The 18,647-nt window shown below is 36.7% G+C and overlaps 1 protein-coding gene across 1 annotated transcript in view; it reads left to right on the top strand.

The window, feature by feature from the left end:
- LOC121878372 (L-threonine dehydratase catabolic TdcB-like) overlaps nucleotides 1-18,647 on the top strand; it is a 29,779-nt gene continuing 11,132 nt past the window's right edge. Inside the window, exons 1-6 of the mRNA XM_042384575.1 lie at nucleotides 1-69; nucleotides 1,585-1,732; nucleotides 8,121-8,242; nucleotides 9,796-9,879; nucleotides 11,318-11,449; nucleotides 12,313-12,438. Of these exons, the coding sequence (XP_042240509.1) occupies nucleotides 1,585-1,732; nucleotides 8,121-8,242; nucleotides 9,796-9,879; nucleotides 11,318-11,449; nucleotides 12,313-12,438 (612 nt within the window). The 5' untranslated portion in view covers nucleotides 1-69. The remainder of the gene's footprint in view (nucleotides 70-1,584; nucleotides 1,733-8,120; nucleotides 8,243-9,795; nucleotides 9,880-11,317; nucleotides 11,450-12,312; nucleotides 12,439-18,647) is intronic.

Here is an 18,647-nt window from a genome sequence, read left to right on the forward strand (position 1 = left end):
ACAAGCTTTAGCAATTCGTCAATAGATGGCGCTGCCGCACCACTGCCATTAGTAAACAAAACACAAGCAGTAAGGGTTTATTTTTATTTTTTTCGCAATATATGAACAATATTAGTAAAATCAATAGTTTTATAGTACTGTATAGAGAATACTTGTAATTGTTAAGTACTGTAATGAGGAAATAGTCTTTGTAAGGGGCTGATTTCAAAAACCTCTGCTACAACCCTCGACTAGCATCCTATAAGAACCATAGTAATTTTCGAGGTATATTTTTGTCAAAAAGTGCGTATTTGAAGCCGAAAAATACGGTATATATACACACACACACATAATATATATATATATATATATATATATATATATATATATATATATATATATATATATATATATATATATATATATATATATATATATATATATATATATATATATATATATATATATATATATATATATATATATATATATATATATGTATATATATATATATATATATATATATATATATATATATATATATATATATATATATGTGTGTGTATATATATATACTGTATATATATATATATATATATATATATATATATATATATATATATATATATATATGTATATAAACACATATATATACACATATATATATATACACATATATATATATACTGTTGTACCTCTCTAGTCCGGCATTCTGTGGTCCGGAAACTCCCGTGGTCCGGAACGATTTTAGTTTGTCCAATAGGTAGTTAGGCAGCTTTTGAGACCTTACTTGGATTATGCAGTTCAGTTCTGGTCACAGTACTACAGAATGGATATAGAATACCTAGAAAGCATACAGAGGAGAAAGACAAGACAAATCCCAGGCATTAGGAACCTTGATTATAGAGACAGGTTAAAGCATCTTAATTTGCACTCCCTCGGGAGTCGAAGAGTGAGGGGTGTCTGATCAAGGTGTATAAATGGAAGTCAGGGTTAAACAAAGGTGATATAACAAAGGTACCCAAACTATCCAACCAGGAGTGAATTCATAGCAATAGTTTTAAATTAGACAAACTTAGATTTAGGCAAAAGATAGGTAAACACTAGTTTGGAAATAGAGTAGTGGATGAGTGGAACAAGTTACCAAACTTTATCATTCAAGCACGCTGGGTAGCTTCAAATATAGGTTGGACGGATATATGAGTGATAGGGGTTTGGTGTATATGGGACTGCCTAGTCTGGGCCAATAGGCCCGCTGCAGTTTCCTCCATTCTTATGTTCTTATGTTAATGATCCTCGAGGAGGCCGTACGGCTTGACCTTTGATGGTATAACAAGAAGAAAAAAAAGGACGCTTGTGTAGGGAGTAAGTCAGTTTGGCATTGGGCTCTAATATTCTGTAGAATTCTTGTGAGTTTCCTCATGAAGGTTTTACTTAAAAAGTAGGATAGTCATCTATAATGCACTTATATACAGTACAGTACAGTACAGTAATTTTTAATTGGATCTAAGAGATTCAACTATGAGGTAGTCAGAATATTCCTCAAGACACTGAAATGAATTTATTTGGTTACAGGAATACTCATGATATTCTACTGCCTCTTAGATGACTCAACGAAACCTTACACTCGAGGGGGTGTCAGTGTTGGTGAAGGAAGCAACATTAAGGATTTGCTCGTATGTCCACCATACTCCACTCCTGGCCACACCCACACTTTCAGAAGAGACATCTGCTTCCATCTTTCTCAAACTTGGTGAGTTCATAAAGGCAGTTGTGAAAACTGTATACAGTACAGCAGTGATATCACTGTGGTACAGCAGACAAGAATAGGATATACAGGATCCTTTTATTAATACTGTCAAAGCATAATGAAGCATTTGTACCTTTGATTAGCTATATACTACAGTAGTCAGTACAGTACTGTACAGTAGTAGGGACTTTTACAAATAACATTCATCAATGAAAGTGATAACTAGGGACATACAAAACATATCTGTATAACAGTACTGTACTGTACATGTAGTCTTTTTATTCATGGTCAGAGGTAAAACTCCTGCAAGATTTGGGAAAGGATAATTCAAAATTCTTTACATATTTTGAGCAATAATTATGCAAGCTTTTTCCCGCTGAAGGGTAATTGAACAGATGCCGATTCACTTTACAGGATACAAGTCCAGCAAAGGGAACTTCCACCATTAGCAATTGCACTTAATGGTGTACTGTACTTTTATTTTGAGTATATAGGTTGACAAACCTTTATCCGAAATTCCGAAATCCGAAAAGCTCTGAAAACTTAAAAGTTTTTTTTGTGGAGCAAAACTTTTTTTTTTTTTTTACAGGGATTAGCCCACCCAGGCATAGATCACTGACCCACATCGGGGCCTGGGGGCGAAAACGTAATAGTAATACTAATTATAATAATAATTATAATACTGTAATAATAATTATTCATTGTAAATAAAAATTTCAATAAAAATACACCAAAAAAAAAAATAATGATGATAACAATAATAATAATAATAATAATAATAAGATATAATAATAAAATTAATAATAATAATAACAATAATACTGTATTAATAAAATAATAATAATACAAGTTGTACCTCTCTAGTCAGGCAACCTCGGGACCTGACCGGTGCCGGACCATGGAAATTGCCGGACCATGGAAATTCAACCTTTTCCTGGATAGATAGTGACTTGTGCTTATGCCTGGAAGCACTAGCACCACTTTCTCTGCAGCATGGTCTCTTTGAAGACATATTGAAGGGTCAAATGTCGTATAGTAGTGTAGTGGATGTCTCCCCTACAAACTAACTGCATAGCCACGCCACCACCTGTTACCGTCTTCCCTAGCAACCAAGCGTATCCGCATTCCAATGCCCGCCGTATCTTAGCAACGGAACTATTCACCGGCTACTTCTCGGGTTTTCCCACCATGACTCATAGCCGCTGCTGGGTGTATATAAGCTCTGTCTCTCCCTTGAGATTCAGTCAGACCATTCTTCTGAACTAGCAACACCTCCTCCTCCGCCGCTGCCTGGCTGCCCCTCGCATCTCCTCGCCTGCCTGGCGGTCCTCGCTCCCGCCAGCGAGCATGTCCTTCTCTGAGCTTCCTCACCAACCAATTCTCATTCTGGCCCATCTTCCTGAACAAGCAACATCTCCTCCAGCAAGCTCCACGCTGTTAACATTTCATTCAACCAGGAGGCCAGCAACAGGCAACACCTTCTCTAACGAAGCTCCTGCACATCTACCTCCTTCGACAAGCTACTCACCGCACGTCTCTACCAAGCAGCCCCTCACCACACAGCACCTCCAGCACCAGACTGTCTATCATATAACTTATATATTATACAAGAAAACCACATTAGAGTTTCCTTCCATCCTGAGTGCTAGACAACTTTAATATATCGATACCCCTACAGTAGCTTCTCAAATTTCGCGAGTTTTTAATTCTTAACGTATTTTATTGGAACACAAAAAATAAATAAATAAAAATTTTGACCGCAGAAACTTGAATTTTGACGGGTTTGAACGGCCCGCCAACGTGCAGATGACGTGCATAATCGTGTAAAGAGAGTCATTTCTCTTATGTACAAAAGATTCATTATTGTTTATTACTGAATGTCTTTTTTATTGAATTAATGTTTATGTGTGCAAAATGAGCAATACAATTCATTAATAATACGTAGAATATTAAAACACGAGGAAATGACACAGCATTGTATTCGTTGATTACAAAACCAGTGACTGACTGGTTCTACATATAAAACTGAAGAAAATAAGACCTTGGTTGTAGCTGTAGTAAAATTAATATGGTTGTTTTAAGTAATGTTATTTAATGTTAATAAATGGAACAATAGAAGTAGCTAACGATAATGGTAAAGAAAAATGAGAGATCGCATATGCAAGTGCGCATGCGCACACGTGAAAACATATCATCATTACTTTACATAAGAATATGAAAGCAACACTTATTTACTGTTCATATATATTTTAATTAATGTTTCTGAATTTGTTTTTATTGAATTAATGTATGTGTGTGCAAAATTAACAATACAATTTATTAATAATACGTGGAATATGAGAGGAGACGAGACGGCTGCCGGCATTGTTTATGTTAAAGCTTACGAAACCAGTGACTGATTGGTTCTACATATAAAACTGAAGAAAATAAGACCCTGAGTTTAGCTGTAGTAAAATTAATGTAAAAAATGAATATGGTTGCTTGAAGTACCTGTAATGTTATTTAATGTTAATAAATGGAACAATATACAGTTGTATCCCACTTAACGCGGTCAATTGAACCCAGAGGGTCCCGCGTTAAGTGAAATCCGCGTTAAGTGAACAACAGAACATATGGGATTAATTCCAATAGAACCCAGCCCGACCCCCAAACTCCACTTTTTGACGACACATAACTATGTTGTAGTAAAAATTCTATCTTAACTTTATGATGGTATGAAAAAACAAGTAATATAGAAGAGGTTAGGTTAGGAAAGATAAAGGTTAACATAGGAAAAATAAAGAATAGGTTAAAAAACGAAAAATTTTGTGGAACACTTACGGTAGTAGAAGAGATGGGTCGGCATACGGGGATGGAGGCTGGTTCCGAGGCAGAGGGCAGATTACTGGCCCTCAGGTGAATCACCATTACTAGGTGAATCAACATCACTGTCACTTACAGTTGTCAGGGCTTCCCTGACAAATCCCTCAAAGTCAACTTCAATTTCACTATCACTGGCTTGGGCTGGCTGTGGTGGGTTGCGGGCGAAGAACTCGGTGATGCTTTGCTGACGGCTGGTGTTGATGTTGTCGTGATACACCTTGATGTACGGCTCCATAGCCTGCACCAGTCGGGTATGGAAGACTTCATAGCGTTCATCGTCATTGTCGCGGGAAAGGACGGACTTAATTTTTTCTGTAAACTCTATGACACACTTAATATCACTATGACTTAAACTAGGTTCTTCGGAGAATGACGCACCTTCTTCCTCCTCTTCACTGGCGTGTTCTTCTTCCAACATCTCGTCGGCAGTCACTTCAGGAACTTTGATCACCTCCAGGATGTCTTCGTTGGTGGTCTCGGAGAAGCCTTCAGCTGTAATATTGAGCGCAGCTTCTCTGGCAAGGTCCACTGCTACTGCAACAGTCTGAACCTGACCAGTCACAGGTTCACTCCTCCTCTCACCTGGTATGCCATGCAACACATGTCTCCATGCGTGACGAATCGTAGCAATAGTCAGCAGATCCCATGCTTCCACCAAGAAGTCTACAGCTTGTTTAACGTTAAACTTCTTCCAAAATTGTTTGACGAGAAGTTCTTGAGTCACCGCCTCTTGTTCCTTGTCCTCGTCGCTTTTGCTCTCGCTGTCGGTGTCACCCAGCTTACGCAACTCATCCTTGGTGTTGGTAGAGTCGTTCAGGAGCTTGAACTTCTTTGCAGAGTACGCAGCTTTCACATTGCAGATCAACTCCTGGTCCATGGGCTGGATTAATGACGTAGTGTTGGGAGGAAGGAAGACCACTTTTACGTTGGGGTGACGATCCATAAGTAGGGGCGAGTGTCCAGGTGCGTTGTCAAGGAGCAACAAAATATTGAATGGAACATTCTGTTGCTCGCAGAATTTCTTCACGTCAGGAACAAAACAGTTGTCAAACCAGAAGAGGGACAGAGAAGAGGACATCCACGCCTTACGTGCGGTTAGCCAGTGGACATTAAGCTTGTTCATGTCCATATTCTTGTAGGCGTGCGGCTTGCGGGCTGTGTGAATCACCGATAACTTTGGTTTACAGGTACCGGAGGCATTGGTGGTAAACAGGACGGTGATGCGTTCCTTCTGCAACTTCCGACCCCTTACCTTGCTGGCAGACTGGACAACGAAGGTCTTGGAAGGTAACTTTTTCCAGAAAAGACCAGATTCGTCCATGTTAAACACCTGGTCGTCACTGTACTGTCCTTCCTCCATAATCTCACGTAAAAACGGAGGAAAATCTCTAGCCGCCACACGGTCAGCACTCGCTTCCTCACCACCAATGTTGATGTTGGTGATCTTGTTCCTCTTCTTAAACCTATGCAGCCAACCAGAGGAAGCATTGAAGGGTTTGGGCTCTGCAATTCCCAGTTTACGTGTCACTGCTGCGTATAGCTCACGTGCGTACTCCTGCACTGAGCGCGTGTCCACCGCCATGTTGCGTCGCGCCTGACGCACCAAATAACTCACCAGCAAATTTTCCACTTTTGCCAGCACCCTGTTCTGGCAATACCTGATAGATGAAGCACCTGCAGACTTTGTGATTTTCATGTGCTCTTTGATCTTGGCTGCATCCTTCTTGATCGTACGAATCGTAGATTCGTTGACGCCATGCTGGCGCGCGAGATCAACTTGCCGTCTTCCTTTCTCCAAATCTTGAACAATTTGGTACTTCACCTCGTAGCTTAATGAACGTCGTGTCTTCTTTGGCTTAGTGCCGCTGGGTCCAGGTAAGGAAAGGTCTCTCTCTGGGGGCGGTGGTGGTCCGGCGGAAGCCATTTTACGGAACAATGGATGCGCGTTAACCCGGGTGGCCTTGAGGGATGAAACTGCCGCGGCTAGGTCAAGCGTCGTCTCTCCTCCCTCCCTCCCTCCCTCCCTCCCTCGGGGTGGTCACGTCATAATACTTTAAGCCAATTACAGCTAGCAGCAGAGGGGGGTAGGGATGCATGGCCAATCACAGTCCGATACGTCATATGACGTCAGTGATAACGCAACAAAGACACACACTGCGCAACCTTACCGCGCGGCTTGCCCAAGCGGAGGGAGGAGGAGGGAGAGAGAGGGAGGCAGGCAGGCAGGCGGGCGGGTGGCGCGTGGGCAAAATCTAAAAATAGCATCTCGAGCCGGACACTCACCGCGTATATGTGGAAAAAATCCGTGTTAAGTGAAAGTTCAGCTCTGGCAAGGCACCGCGTATATGCGAAAACGCGCTAAGTGAAACCGCGTTAGGCGGGGTAATACTGTAAGTAGCTAACCATTAATGGTAAAAAAAAAAGTGAGACTGCTCGTATGTAAGTGCGCACATGTGAAAATATATCGCCATTACTCTACATAAGAATATGAAAGCAACACTTATTTACTGCTCATATATATTGAAGGGTTAAATGTTGTACTCTGTATAGACAAGCAGAGAGAGAGAGAGAGAGAGAACAGCCGAACTGCCGGATGTAAACAAACCATAATTTCCTGCGGCTTATTTTTTTTAAGGGGATTAGCCCACCTGGGCATAGGTCACTGACCCACATTGGGGCCTGAGGGGCAAAAATTTAATACTCCTGTAATAATAATAATAATTCAGATAAGTAAAAAAAAAAAAGAACAAAAAAAAGCTGCCTATCTACCTATTGGACAAACTAAAATCGTTCCGGACCACGGGAGTTTCCGGACCACAGAATGCCGGACTAGAGAGGTACAACCTGTAATAATAAATACAAGAATGAAAAAAAGAAAAAAGTGAGAAACACGACCTAGACCTATGAATTATTATTATTATTATTATAATTATTATATTTTTGCCCCCTAGGCCCCAATGTGGGTCAGTGACTTGTGCCCGGGTGGGCTAAGATAAAAAAAAAAAAAAAAATTAACCATTCTGAAAACCGAAAAATTCCGAAATACAAAATGCCTCTGGCCCCAAGGATTTCGGATAAGGGATTGTCAACCTGTACAAGGACTGTGGAGATGAGTTACATCATGTGTTTTTGGGAGGGAACGGGTAAGAAATGGTGAAGTGTACTGCATGTGGTGTTTGGAATGGCAGAGGTTGTTAAATGTGCAGTAGTGGATTGATGTATGACAAGGATGCAGGAGCAGTGGGTAATAAAGAGGGTATGTAGAGGCAATATAGCACATGTGCTGGATAGAGGGAAATTGCCTACTTTATAAGAGGGAAAGGTGGAACAGTACAGTTACCCGGAACCTCACAAAGAGGCCCTAGGCAGTTTCATACTTTTCTATGTTTCAGATTTTCATGCCTAATTGATGAATGATCAGGGGTTGCCATACTGTACAGTACAACATGTACTGTATTTGATGTGTAAGTACTGTACAGTATATTCATCAAACTGTACCTTTACATTTAAACATTATTATACCAAACAGAAAATGAGCAAGTGACAGGGTCATTCAAGGTGCGTGGAGCATTCAATAAAATAGGTGTGCTAGCTGATAAGGGCGTCACTAAAGTATACACTGCCTCAACTGGAAACCACGGTCTTGCTTGTGTGAGTAAATTATTTTTTATTGTACAATTACAGTACTGTATAAATATTGTTTAGATTTTCTACCAAAAGCTAGGTACAGTACCCAGTACTGTAATGTAATGGCATTTTTAGTCATATAATATTGTATAGCCATCTCAGAATTTAGGCTGAAATAAGTCTAAGAGTTAATTGGAAGAACCGATTTATTTAAATTTTTTTCTATACTGTATACTGTACTGTACTATGTAAATTAGAAATTATCCTTTCTCAGTACAGTATTAGATAAATCTGTAACTTTATCATTCAATATTAGAAAGAAATCTGTAGCTGAAGCTTTATTGACAAAATTAAGTTTTAAGTATACAGCTACTCCTCGACTTTACGACCTACGTACTCGACTTATGACCACCCGGACATACGACCGCCCCATTCGTATCAAAATTTTTTCAAATTACGTATTTTCGAGTCCCGACATTAGTGATTGCGCTGTGTACTGACAAAATTTTCGTTTGTAATTCCCTTTAAAATGACTGACAAGCTTAAAAGTGAGAGTTTTGTGGTGCTGAGAAGAAAGAGTCACCCATTATATATTTTCTATTTATTATATTCGCATTTTTGACTTACGACCAATTCGAAATACGACCTGGATTTGGGTCCCTAACCCCGTCGTAAGTCGAGGAGTGGCTGTATTTAATTTTATATTAATTTAACACCATTTTGGTCTTTCGAATATTTTTTAACCTGTGTAAAGTGAACAATTGCATTATTTATTATTTTGAAATTAAAAGTACATTTCTACATTTTGCTACTACAAGTTACTGTGATGTACAGGTACTGGTATATCTAAAAAAAAAATAGGTTAAATAACCTCACCAAAATTTTATTTTACCCTCTTTGCCACTGATCTGCCCGTTAGCCACTTGGGTGACCGGTCTCACCTTTGTTATGCACTGTTGGCAAGTACTGGGTGTAAAATGTACTGTATCTGTACCTGTGTCACTGTTGGTCAAGTTTGAATTTGAATAAGCTCACACTCGGTGCTGTCACAATGCTGTCTGGCAGACTTTCTAAGAGTTCACAACTCTCACTCCAAAAATGTTTGCCCTGACTATTTTCTGAACTTGTGGATCCTTCAACCTGAAGCTGTGACCTGTTGTGGAGAGGGCATATGCTAGTTCTAGGTATGGACATTCGACTGAGTACAGTACAGTACTTGCAGACTTAATAAGTCACCCCTTGCTTGCCTTTAATATAAGATAGGCAACTTTAGACATTCTTGTCTCTCTGGGTATCTGAAGTGCCAGAGTGCAGGCACCAGTCTGGTGCATCACACATGATATTCCAATGGTACAGATATATCAATTCATAGTCAACACAGATGTTTAGAAAAATATAAATACTGTACCGGAAGTAAGCTAACAACTACATATATAATATATACAGTATATTAGTAGAAATTCCTTCCAACAATGTCCCATGGTAAGTTTAGTATGACTGGTAGGGTTTCAGCATCAGTCATCCTTACTACCCTAGTGAAAGTTTTAATAATAAGTGGTGTTGCTATTTTCACGTAGGCATTGGCATTCAAGACTCTGGGAGTTGGTGGTCAAGTGTTCGTGCCAGTCACTGCAGATGATGAGAAGAAGAAAAAGCTGAGAGTGAGTATTTTTCTATGTAGTAAAACTGTGGATTGATGGGGATGCCAGAATATACTTTTTTATTGTCCGTTACTTCAGAATCTTTGGTTGTTCAGTGACCTTGATGATGCACTCTCACTGCTCGAGTCGTAGTTGTCAGAGTGATCTCAATGTGTGATCGTTGGTGGAACCATTTCATACCCAGTTCCTTTGCAGTTTGGAGTCCCACCGGGATCAGTTTTGGGACCACGTTTGTTTACAGTCTATACTGTACTGCTGGACGCTCATGGTTTTACCTACCATTTTTATGCCGATGATACACAGCTTTATGTACAAATAATAAATGTTTAGGATATTGAGGAGAATGAAATCCTTCACATCTGATATTAAAATTTGGATTAAGAGAAAACTTAAGCTGAATGATGGAAACCGAGATTACCGTCATTCGAGGAAATAGACGAGATGACAGCACAGATGATTTTTGTTCTTTAAACTTTGGAAAAGTACAAATCAGTCTTATCGATTCTGTTCATAATCTTGGAATGTAGTTTGACTCAAAACTGAATTTTAAAGGGCATAGAAATTCATTGGTTAATAGTTGCAACTTTCATAATTGAAATCTCTATACGGTATACTGTACTTTGAAACTGTTTTTGGGAAGACAGTGTCTTGTGACACTATTACATTCACTTATTTTGTCTTGGGTTGGCTATTGTAACTCTTTATGGGTCTGCCTACCTAATTATCTACTGAAGAATGTACAAAGTTAAGCAGGGTTGCCAGGCTAATTTTTGCTCTCCTATCGAGGACTCCGACTATCCCATTCTTGATCAAATTGCATTGGCTTCCAATTAAAGCGAGGATAGATATCAAACTCTGCATAATGACATTTATGTTTGATGATCCTAAGTACATGTCCAACCTACTAAATCCTCTCACCACAAGTTCCAAAATTATTTTGCATAGTAGAGATGATCCCTCGCACCATGAGAGTCTAGAGCAGTATTAGAATGTTCTTTTGCTGCCACTTTTTGTTACTTATTTAAAAAATATATATATTTTTTATTTTCAGTTCCTTGACTCTGTAGTGTTTTGAGTGCCAGTGAATATTTTAGAACTGGCACTTTTGAGACATAAAAAATGCTATTACAGTCTGAAACTAACATCTTGTAGATGGTTGGTGTTATCTTTTAATTTTAAATTTCTTGTAGCAACATTATACTGTACTGTAATGTACAATATTGTGTTTAATGATATGTATAGTATATGCTGTTTAAGAAATTTATGTTTGTAATTAATATTTTCAAAAAATAAATTAATTTTCGGAATTTTGTGTTCCTACGTAGTGCAATAGAAATATTCCATTTTAGTACAATATAAGGAAAATATGAAAGGGCACTTTTAGATTGATAAAACTACAGGGTACTGAAATATTAAAAGGCCTTATTCCTTCATGCAGGCAGCCGGGGCAAATCTCCTGGAATATGGCACAGACTGCGCTGAAACAGAGACCTATGCTCGTAGGCTGGCAGAAGAAAATGGTGTAAAATATCTGTCTCCTTACAATGACTATTATGTCCTTGCTGGTCAGGTACCATAATTATCTAGTGAACCGTGCTGTTTATTATACCTATAAGTTTGTTCTTGTTCATGATCAATGTTTTTGCTCCATTTAATATTTCTTCAGTTCATATTCTTTAATATTTCAGAAAAGATTTTTTTTGTGTAGATACCTGCTAATTGTCAATTTATTTAACAGCAAATTGCAATTTATATTCTATGGCCAATATCAACTTAGCAAACATATTGTCATCAAAATTAATGTATAGTTTCCTGTTATTTAGATACATTACAACATTTGGTTTACACACTCATATAATTAACCTAGACTTGTACCCTTAGCCAGAAGTTTCCATTATACAGTAAGGGGGTCCCTGTTATAAGTGTCTTCCTTGTAAGTGATTTCGTACTTACCCCGGAAAGTGGTCAAATAATTGCGAAACTACACGTAAAAATTCACCGAAGTTAAGAAGATTCTAAGGCTGAAATCCGTCAATCATTGGGAGGTACAAGCGTTTGAGCGATTGAAATTACCGCCCGCCTCCCATTCTCTTAAAGGTCATCCTTCTTGCCCATGCTATGCATGTTTAGTACCAGTCGCCTGTGTCCACAGGCATTATTTTGAAGTGCTCCAAGAACTATACAGTAATTATCTACCTTGTTGCGTCTTTGGTGACATTGGTGAACTATTTTTGTAGCCATCAATTCCAAAATGAATCAATGTGGTGTAGTGGCTAAAAGGAAGCATAGTAGCTCTGGGATGGATGTGATTAGAAGTTACATGTTGTAAAAAAAGTGGTGAGCATGTCTCAATGAACCACTTTTACTTTAAATGAAATGAGCTTATACTATTCCTTCTCTAATTACTATCACAAATTATTTCTTCTATGTAAGGGTACTATTGGGGCTGAAATTCTGCAAGATCTACCAGACGTTGATGCCATCTTTGTGTCTGTAGGTGGAGGTGGACTTATTGCTGGTATAGCTTCATATGTGAAAACTGAACGGCCATCATGCAAGGTAAAGAAACCTGTATTTTTATAATACATATACTGTACTGTAATGTACAGGTGTACTGTAATTCTTATATATTACAGTACTTATTAACTGTATATATATGTATATATATATATATATATATATATATATATATATATATATATATATATATATATATATATATATATATATATATATACATATATGTGTGTATGTGTATGTGTGTATGTATGTGTGTGTGTGTGCGTGCGTGTGTGTGTGTGTGTGTGTGTGTGTGTGTGTGTGTGTGTGTGTGTGTGTGTGTGTGTGTGTGTGTGCGTGCGTGTGTGTGTGTGTGTGTGTGTGTGTGTGTGTGTGTGTGTGTGTGTGTGTGTGTGTGTGTGTGTGTGTGTGTGTGTGTGTGTGTGTGTGTGTGTGTGTGTGTGTGTGTGTGTGCGTGTGTGTGTGTGTGTGTGTGTGTGTGTGCGTGCGTGTGTGTGTGTGTGTGTGTGCGTGTGTGTGTGTGTGTGTGTGTGTGTGTGTGTGTGTGTGTGTGTGTGTGTGTGTGTGTGTGTGTGTGTGTGTGTGTGTGTGTGTGTGTGTGTGTGCGTGTGTGTGTGTGTGTGTGCGTGTTGGTGTGTGTTGTATATATATATATATATATATATGTATATATATATATATATATATATATATATATACATACATATATATATATATATATATATATATATATATATATATATATATATATATATATATATATATATATATATATATATATACATACATGTATATATATATATATATATATATATATATATATATATACATATATATATATATATATATATATATATATATATATATATACATACATATATACATACATATATACATATATATATATATATACATATATATATATATATATATATATATATATATATATATATATATATATATATATATATATATATATATATATATATATACATATACACACACACAGTATTACCCGCTTTAGGTTTCATTCTTAGCGATTTCTCATATCTTGTGATTGCCTGCATGAACCGAACTTTCTACTTGGTTCATCTACTCATATCTGTGGTGAAGTATAATATTTTTTTTTTTTATTTAGCTCATAAATTCATACAAATTACCCGGCCAGAATATAATTTACATTGCTGGAATTAATATGATGATCATTTTGAATATAAACATCATAGATTTTGCATTGAACATACAAATTTTAGATATAATGTTTACTCTGAGTAAATATGTTTATATTTTGTGCAAAATATATGACATTTATATTCAAAATATTCTTACAAGGAATCCAGCAATGTCAATTATATTATCTAACTTTAGTTTGAGGTATTATTTATTACTAAAAAGGTAAATATTCTGGTTTCCCCATCTGGTAGGGAGGGTTGGTGGGGGAGAGAGGACCGAGACCATCTGGCAGTGTGAAGAATATATATATTTTTTTTATATTAACTGAAGATATTTGTTTAGCTCATAAAATTCATACAATAGCCAGCAGAATATAATTTACATTGCTGGAATTCTTACAATTTGATGATCATTTTGAATATAAACATCATAGATTTTGCATTAGACATACAAATTTTAGATATAATGTTTACTCTGGTAAATATGTTATCTTTTGTTGCAAAATATATGACATTTATATTCAAAATATTCCTAATCTTAATGGAATCCAGCAATGTCAATTATATTATCCTAACTGGTTTGAGGTATTATTTATTAAAATCTAGTGGTTTTTCCCCAAAATATCAGAGGAAGAGCCAGCAGTGAAGTGTGGAAAAGAGGGAGGGAGTTGAATCCATTATTTGAATGGACATTAACTGGCGACTGTATTTCTCTATTTCTCTTAAGTATTAATTGTGTGCATGTACCATCATAAAATTAAGATGTTATTTTACTAGAACATAGGTATTGTGTCGGAAAAAAGTAGAGCTTGAAGTCGGGCCAGTCTCTATTGGAATTAATCCCATATGTTCTGTTGTTCATATGTGGTACCCTGTGGGTTCAATCCATGCGTAAAAGTGCGACTGATTGTATATATATATATATATATATATATATATATATATATATATATATATATATATATATATATATATATATATATATATATATATATATATATATATATATATATATATATATATATATATATATATATATATATATATATGCAAGTAAATCACTGTAGGTGCGCGTGATCTAGGTATATGCTGATAACCACAAGGAAAGAAGAAAACACGAAGTTCCCAAGCGCTTTCGTGTAATTCACATCTTCAGGGGTGAGTACAGACTAGAGAGAGAAATACAAACCAAGGTGTATATATACAGAGGAGGGTGAGACCAGGTCCACAATGGTCAGGTATTAGGTAATGACCCTACTAATCTTTAAATAGCACACAACGGTTGGTGGTCAGGTCAGATGGTCAGGTGACCCGGCCTTCTCACCTGGTTACAAATTTTCTTAATTACAAAATTGTCCAGCTTGTACACACCGTTACTCAAATTCATGTTGAATGCTTCTGTATGTTTAATAAGACTAGATTCTATGATGTTCCTACTATCAATTGAATTACATGGTAATATTGAGGAGGCATTATCCCAGTCAATGCAATGCTTGTTATCCCTCAAATGAACAAACAGAGCATTGGATTCCTGGCCTGTCCTAACACTGTATTTGTGTTGTTTAATTCTAGTTGCAAGATCTTTACCTGTCTGGCCTAAGTAAAACATATTACATTCTTTGCAAGGAACTTTATAAATGCAACCAATTGTGTTGTTGGGGGAGTTCTTGATTAACATTTGTTTAACAGTGCATGAGTTTTTAAATGCCACATTGACATTCCAGGTTTTTAGTTGTGAAGGAATGTGTGAGAAATTTTTGTGAAATGGTAATATTAAGATATTCTTATGGTCATGGGTGGGCTTGGGATCAGTTCTATAAAAGTTTTCTTAGTAATGTTTAGGCATTTGTCTATGAAAGATCTAGGGTATTTAAGGTTTGAGCCAATATTATAAATATATTTGTATTCCTCATCGATGAATTCCGGACTGCAAATTCTCAAGGCACGTAAAAACATTGTTGAAAATACTGACTGTTTGACTTTATTATGGTGGGCAGAATAATAATGAATGTATGAACACACATTAGTTGGTTTTCTATAAATACTGAACTTAAAAGTGTTACCTATTCTGTGTATCAGACAGTCTAGGAATGGCAATTTACAGTCTTGCTCTAATTCCACAGTGAATTTGATCGAGGGGGCTAAGTTGTTAAGTTGTGGCAGGAAAGCTTTTAGGTCCTCATTACATGGCCAGAGACATAATACATCATCAACATATCTAAACCAGACTGCTGAGGATGGTAAAATATTACTGAAATAGTTTCTTTTCAAAGAATTCCATATATAGGTTGCTTAATACAGGTGAGAGTGGATTACCCATTGCCATACCAAATTTTTGAGCATAATATTCTCCATTGAATTCGAATTTGCAATCCTTAATACATAGTTTGATGAGTTCGATGAAGTCGTCTTTCGAGACCGGCAGTGAAATGTCATCCAGGGAATCTATGAGGAACTCTAGTAAATCATCAACTGGGACCTTTGTAAAGAGTGATGTTACATCAAAACTGACCAGTTTAAAATCATAACTAATGTGTAAGTTATTGAGTTTATCAACCAGATCCATATTATTCTTGATATTGGAGTTAGAAATGTTGCCAACTAGGGGATTTAGTAAAGAAACTAACCATTTAGATAGTTTATAAGGGATTGACCCAACTGAGCTAATGATGGGTCTTGCTGGGTTATTGGGCTTGTGGGTCTTGATTACATGTATGGCAGTGGAGGGGACATTGAAGTAAGATGTTTAATGAGAGTAGCTTTGCCTCTCAATAGGGACTTAAATTTTTTGTTGAACTGGGTGTTGACAGTGTTGAGAGGATTATTTATGAGTTTAGAATATGTTGTAGTATCACATGACCTTTTATGTGATGCCGTTACTCAAATTCATGTTGAATGCTTCTGTATGTTTAATAAGACTAGATTCTATGATGTTCCTACTATCAATTGAATTACAAGGTAATATTGAGGAGGCATTATCCCAGTCAATGCAATGCTTGTTATTCCTCAAATGAACAAACAGAGCATTGGATTCCTGGCCTGTCCTAACACTGTATTTGTGTTGTTTAATTCTAGTTGCAAGATCTTTTCCTGTCTGGCCTAAGTAAAACATATTACATTCCTTGCAAGGAACCTTATAAATGCAGCCACCTGTATTGTTGGGGGAGTTCTTGATTAACATTTGTTTAACAGTGCATGAGTTTTTAAATGCCACATTGACGTTCCAGGTTTTTAGTTGTAAAGGAATTTGAGAGAAATTTTTGTGAAATGGTAATACTAAGAGATTCTTATGGTCATGGGTGGGCTTGGGATCAGTTCTATAAAAAGATTTATTAGTAATGTTCAGGCATTTGTCTATGAAAGATCTAGGGTATTTAAGGTTTGAGCCAATATTATAGATATATTTATATTCCTCATCAATGAATTCCGGGCTGCAAATTCTCAAAGCACGTAAAAACATTGTTGAAAATACTGACTGTTTGACTCTATTATGGTGGGCAGAATAATAATGAATGTATGAACACACATTCATTGTTATATATTCATTATAACCTTGTATGCTTCGCCTTGTATGTATGTATGTATATATGTAACATATATATATGTATATATGCTAAGAATACAGTAGCAGCTGGTAGCGCCCCCCTGGGCAGCTTCCGTTTGGTGCTGGGATACTATAGCATTTGGAATGCGGATTAGCAGATTTCAGGAGAATCACACAAGTCATAATACTGCTAATTAGTTCTGAGGCTTAAATTCCTTGTTTTAGTAAATACGATTTGTACCTCTCTAGTCCGGCAACCTCGGGACTGACGGGTGCCCAGGACATGATGCTGGACTCTTAAGAATGCCCCTTTTCCTGGATGGTGACTTGTCCATGCCTGGGCTTCTTTCCACTTTCTCTGTGTGTGGTCTCTTTGAAGACATAACAGGAAGGGGTTTAAATGTAGGTATATTGCTTCCTCCAAATTTGGCAGTTTTTGAATGTAGCATTATTTTATTAGAACACAAAAAAATTAATAAATACAAATTTTGATGGCGGAAACTTGAATTTCGACAGGTTTGAATGGCCCGCCAACGTGCAGACGACGTGCATAATCGTGTAAACAGCGTCATTTCTCTTGTGTACAAAAGATTCATTATTGTTTATTACTGAATGTCTTTTTTATTGAATTAATGTTTGTGTGGAAAATGAGCAATACAATTCATTAATAATACGTAGAATTTTAAAACACACGAGGAAATGACACAGCATTGTTTTCGTTGATTACAAAACCAGTGACTGACTGGTTCTACATATAAAACTGAAGAAAATAAGACCTTGGTTGTAGCTGTAGTAAAATTAATATAGTTGTTTATTGTGTTATTTAATTGTCAAAATGGAACAATAAAATGGCTATAACGATAATGGTAAGAAAAAAGAGAGATCGTGTATGTAAGTGCGCATACGCACACATGAGAACATATCGTCATTACTTTACATAAGAATATGAAAGCAACACTTATTTATTGTTCTTATATATTTTAATTAATGTTTCTGAATTTGTTTTATTGAATTAATGTATGTGTGTGCAAAATTAACAATACAATTTATTAATAATACGTGGAATATTAGAGGAGACGAGACGGCTGCCGGCATTGTTTATGTTAAAGCTTACGAAACCAGTGACTGATTGGTTCTACATATAAAACTGAAGAAAATAAGACCCTGATTTTAGCTGTAGTAAAATTAATGCAAAAAAATTAATATGGTTGTTTGAAGTACCTGTAATGTTATTTAATGTTAATAAATGGAACAATATAAGTAGCTAACCATTAATGGTAAAAAAAAAGTGAGACTGAGCATATGTAAGTGCGCACATGTGAAAACATATCGTCATTACTCTACATAAGAATATGAAAGCAACACTTATTTACTGCTCTTATATATTGAAGGGTTAAATGTTGTACTCTGTATAGACAAGCAGAGAGAGAGAGAGAGAGAGCAGCCGAACTGCCGGATGTAAACAAACCTTAATTTCCCGCGGCTTTGTTGTTGTTTTTTTTTATGGGGATTACCCTCCCCAGGCATAGGTC

Source organism: Homarus americanus, unplaced genomic scaffold (assembly GCF_018991925.1).
Source record: "Homarus americanus isolate GMGI-L3 unplaced genomic scaffold, GMGI_Hamer_2.0 scaffold41027, whole genome shotgun sequence".
NCBI classification, from domain to species: domain Eukaryota; kingdom Metazoa; phylum Arthropoda; class Malacostraca; order Decapoda; family Nephropidae; genus Homarus; species Homarus americanus.